This window comes from Ziziphus jujuba, chromosome 2 (genome assembly GCF_031755915.1).
Source record: "Ziziphus jujuba cultivar Dongzao chromosome 2, ASM3175591v1".
Classification (NCBI taxonomy): Eukaryota; Viridiplantae; Streptophyta; class Magnoliopsida; order Rosales; family Rhamnaceae; genus Ziziphus; species Ziziphus jujuba.
In genome coordinates, this window is record NC_083380.1 from 19,010,292 (window position 1) to 19,015,872 (window position 5,581).

Consider the following 5,581-nt stretch of genomic DNA (forward strand, 5'->3'; position numbering starts at 1 on the left):
ATTTGTAATATCTTATCAAAGAATATTCTTGAAATATTAAAATATGACTACAAAATGTAATCCAATTAGTAAATTCCATATTGTGATCAGAATCACTCTTTTTATATATATATATATATATATATATATATATATATATATTTTTTTTTTTTGGTTGCTAAAACGATATGACAGGGTTATGAATTGACCAAATTATGATGGAATTTGACAAAGTGGATGTATAATCCGAACACACAAAGAAAATAAAAATAAAAATAAAAAAGGGAAAAATGTTGAGTTCTGTGGCAGTTCTATTTAAAAAGATAAAAAAAAAATTTTCTAGTAATTACTTATTCATGGAGATTAAGTGATCTTCCCAAAATAATACAGTAAATTATAAGCATTAAAATTTGTTTTTTTCAAAAAAAAAATTATTTTATAAACATTAAAAATTTGTTTTTTAATAAAATTATTTATTATTTATTATTATTATTATTATTATTATTATTTTTTTTTTTTTTTTTTTTTTTGGGGACAGAAAGTTCAAGTTAGAAAACCTTCATCTTCATGACCTTTGGAGGGGCGCACTGTTCGTGAGTGGGAGGAAAAGTCCAAATATCTAATTGTGACGTACGTTCGATTTTTCTAAGCACATATTTAACGTTTTTGACATATTTCTAAGTTTATTTAACAGACAATTTCATCAACTAATAAAAAAGATTGTGCAAGTTTTATTTCCACTGTAATTCAAGATCGCTCACTGATCATATCAGATGATGAATTGTTCCTCAAAACTATTTTGCTTCTTATTTCTTATAACAATTCTGACGCCCCTTTTATTCACCCCCAACGTTGCACAATTAGATAGCTGTACCGAGAGAGCTGAATACTGCTGGAACTGTACCTCCGAAGACGGCAATCTCACCGATGCTAGCACTATCTACAAACAAAACCTCAACCGCCTCCTGACCTCCTTCGTATCAGAAACCAATAACAATTACGGGTTCTACAATTCTTCCTTGGGACAAAACCCTGACAAAGTTAACGCAATTGCACTCTGCAGAGGAGACGTTGTACCAAACGAGTGTCGGGATTGTATAAACGAGTGTACGAGGCTTTTGATGAATTGTCCCGACCGAAAGGAAGCGATCATTTGGGGCGAGCGCTGTTTGGTGCGCTACTCCAACAGCTCCATATTTTATAAGAAGAAAGAAGCCCCATTCAGGTTGCTGCCCAGCCCCAATCCATCGGTGGCCGGCGCGGAACAGTACAAGAAGACGCTCGATCCTTTATTAGAAAGGCTAATAAGTAAAGCTTCATCGGGAGATTCTCTTAGAAAGTTTGCATATGGTAATACAAAGGTCCCGGATGCTGAAGACATATATGCACTTGTACAGTGCACGCCAGATTTGAGCCAACAAGATTGCAGCGATTGCTTGGTGAGTTCTACTTTGCAAATTCCAGGTTGTTGTGCTGGAAAAAGTGGAGGAAGAGTTCTTAAACCCAGCTGTACTCTCAGGTATGAGTATGGTGCTTTCTACAGTGTGTCCCCATACGGCGGTCTACCACCACCACATGGTATGTAAAAGATATTTTTCTTTTTTTTTTTTTAGTCTTTTTTTTTTTAATTTATTTTGTGAATGGTAATTTTACTTATCATATAACAAAAAAAAATATATATATATATATATTTTTTTTTTTTGTGGGTAGGAATTTTTGTGATGCTAAGAAAATCTATATTTGTGAATTTTCAGAAAATAGTGACACAGAACGAACTGTTGTGATCATTATTGTTGTGTTGACTGCCGTTGTCATCATTGTACTAACAACAATCGGCATATACGTTTTCTTCAAAAGGAGGAAAGCGAAGAAAAAGTTTCAGAGTATGTAAATCTAAGGCTTCAGTTTTTACATTCCTGATGTTTTTATATTGCTAATTTCTTTTTCTTTTTTTAATTTTTAGTCCTAAAAAGGATGCAAATGTTTCAAAAAAACAAAATTTAAAATGATTTTTAATTTTGTAATTATGTAAATTTTTTTCTTTCAAATTTTAAAGTTTTTGGAAATTAACAAAATTTTTAAAGGAAACAAATTACAAGAAAAAAAAAAAAAAAAAAAAAAAAGAAGCTAAAACCGCATGTGGCCCTTTTTAATTTTTTTCATATATTTAATTTTATGTCCATTGAAAGTTTAGAAAAATAGTATTTGTCATTTTCATGATGGATCAGACGTTGGGGGTTAAGTTGTTAATTCAATAAACTAGCATTTGAGTTTAACTTTCCCAAATTAAGGTTTTAATTAAAAAAATAAAAAAAATTAAATGTACATATTAATATTTGTCAAAGATCATCATCAATAATAACGACAAATAGCAAAATTTAAAAGTTAATTATTTTTTTAAATTTTCATCCTCCTGTTTAGATCGGCTATGATAAACTCGTGCTAATTTCCTTATTTCTTTATTTATTTTTTTCTCTTTTTTTTAATTTATTTAAGAAAAAAACCAAAAAACCTTCTCTATGTTGTCTTTTACGTTAATATTACCTTTTTTTTTTACTTAACTCAAAGCTCCCGAGGACATTGATGGGTTGGAATGTCTGCAATTCGACTTTGGCGTTATAAAAGCAGCAACAGATAATTTTTCTGATGCAAATAAGCTTGGTGAAGGTGGATTTGGAGCTGTTTACAAAGTAAGTTCTGATCAATGTCACGAACAAAATAATACAATAAAGAAAATAGATTAAATTCAACAATGTTTAACTAGTGGAACTATGAAAAACTATGGGTTATCTTATAATATAATTTCATCTGAACTGTTGCAACTTCTTAGAACTTTTTTCCCAAAAAAAAAAAAAAAAAAAATTTCTTAGAACTTAACTTTTCATATACTTTCAGGGAAGGCTATCTAATGGGCAGTATGTGGCTGTGAAAAGGCTCTCTAAGACATCCCAACAGGGTGATCTTGAGTTTAAGAATGAGGTTAAATTAGTTGCCAATCTCCAACATCGGAATCTGGTTAGGCTTTTTGGTTTTTCTTTGGATGAAAGAGAAAGTGAAAGGCTTCTTGTCTATGAGTTTGTCCCTAACGCAAGTCTTAATCAATTTATATTTGGTATAGTACTTTATTTCTGCATTAATTTGCTCGGCCTGAATGTATTCAATTTATATATAATTTATTCATTTATTGATGCAGATCCAATTAAACAAAGAGATTTAGATTGGAGTAAACGTTACAAAATTATAGAAGGCATTGTTCGAGGACTGCTTTATCTTCATGAAGATTCTCGTCTTAAAATTATTCATCGTAATCTTAAATCAAATAACATTCTATTAGATGAAGAAATGAACTCTTAAATTGCTGATTTTGGAATGGCAAGGTTGTCTAAAGTTGATCAAACTCAAGAAAGAACAAATCGAATTGTGGGAACATAGTAAGTGCATACCAATTAATGGAGCTTAGGTTAATATCTTGTTTTGTGAAGTTAGTATATTTTGCCTCCAATCTAATTTGATGTTTTCCTTATCTTAAAAGAATTAATCAAATTAAATTTCTATTTCGATATAAATTCTTCTCTAGTATAGAGAAATAGTAGAACTCTTTTACTTTTCCCGAGCTCATTTTATTTTGTTGTTTTTTTTCCCTTTCCTTACAAAATGCAGTGTATTTGATATATGTGTCTGTGATTTGCTATATATATCCATATACCATTTGTCTATAAGATAATTTATCATTTCTTCCAAATATATTTCGATCTTTGTTTAATGAATATTCTAAGAAATGATTTGAAGTCTCTAAAATACATTACATTTGATATACTAATTACTTAATGAATTCTTAACAATGAAAGGCACTTCCATGTAAATTACTTAAACCTATTCCATTGGCAGTGGATATATGGCACCTGAGTATGCAATGCATGGACAATTTTCGATTAAATCGGATGTCTATAGTTTTGGAGTGTTGCTCTTGGAGATAATAAGTGGGCAGAAAAATACTTGTTTAGATCAAGAAGATAACGCAACGGATCTTCTAAACCATGTAAGTGCAAACATTTTATATACATAGTTTAACTTCCCATTTTACGTGTAGACACTTATTAACATGATAATTATTGAGAGTTATTACTTGTGTAATTAGAGTTTTGTGTTAAACCATTACATTTGACATGTCACTACGTTCTCATCTTATGTTAGAAAAATCTCTTATATATACGTATATGATTCTACAATTTTGATTTATTGGGAATATAGTCTTATCTTTGTAATGGATACTTATTGACATGGAAATTGATAAATTAGGGTTTTAGTTTTAAATCAACAATTAGTGTGACACTTTCAACACAAGAGGTTTTAATTTTAAGTCACTAATTAATGTAACATTTTCAATACTTGATACTTGAATGCATTGCTAGCTTATGTTGGAAACATTTTTCTAATAGATCATTACTTATTTGGTTATATAGATAATAAGTATCTTGATATGGATCTTTTATTTATCTAAAGTAGAGATACTTATTAAAATGCAACTTTTTATTTTCTTTTTTTTTTTAAAAAAAAAAATTAAAGACCTAAATTAAAACTAGATGATATAAAGAGTTACATGTATTTCAATGTAGGCATGGATGAATTGGAAGGAGGGCACAGCTTTAAATATTGTGGATCCTACAATGAGAGATGGCTCAACAAGTGAGATAATGAGATGCATCCACATTGCATTATTGTGCGTGCAAGAAAATCACGCTGATAGACCCACCATGAATTCAGTTGTTACGATGCTTAATAGCCACTCTCTCTCTCTCCCACAACCCTCACATCCTCCTCTTTTGATGCATGGCAGCCGTGAATATGACATGCCGCTAGCATCCGATCACAGTTTCAGGCTTCATCAATTAGATATGACGAAATCAAAGACAATGTCTAATTGCAGCAACTCAGCAAAGGAGGCTTCAACTAGTAGCCAATCTAGCCAGTAGCTGTGGCCGAACATTAATGAATCAAACAGTAATTGAATATGTTTTTGGATTAAAAAACCTTTTATCTTTGTCTACTCTCTTATTCAATATTTTATTAGCATGAAATTTTAAAGCTTAGATAATAATGCTTTCTTGGAGACGGCCTACTAGCTGCAAAACCACTATGTGGTAGAAAAGTTAGTATTCTCTACCCTATATATATATATATAGGACGTTGTTATGGTACGGTCCATCTGCATGTGAACCCTTACCAAAACAGATGTTTTTTAAAAAAAAAAACATCAACTTTGCTGTTACATAAACACACCAAAATCGATGCTTTTTTTTAAAGCATCGACTTTGATACGGATTCGCATCTGGATGAACTGCACTGTAAACACGCCCTATATACACAAACACTAGAAAAAAATTTTGATTTAACCATATGTGATGACAACATTCAAGAAAAGAGTGTTGTGAAATGAGTTTTTTAACAACATTCATTAGTAGTGTAATGTTTCATCATTTAATATTTTACAACACATATAGTAGAATGTTATTAAAAGTGTAATATTGCCACATATATTTGAGTGTTATAAAATCTTTAAACCATCAACAATCTGGCCATGATGTTTAAAATTATAGGTTTA

At 30.5% G+C, this 5,581-nt stretch overlaps 1 protein-coding gene across 1 annotated transcript; it reads left to right on the plus strand.

The window, feature by feature from the left end:
- Positions 1-590: 590 nt before the first annotated feature.
- Positions 591-5,083, plus strand: LOC107418961 (cysteine-rich receptor-like protein kinase 26). The gene is given in 7 exon segments (XM_048473045.2): positions 591-1,557; positions 1,734-1,862; positions 2,548-2,669; positions 2,875-3,091; positions 3,173-3,410; positions 3,868-4,018; positions 4,596-5,083. Coding segments are annotated over 7 exon segments (2,019 nt in total). The 5' UTR covers positions 591-752; the 3' UTR covers positions 4,953-5,083.
- Positions 5,084-5,581: the final 498 nt, after the last annotated feature.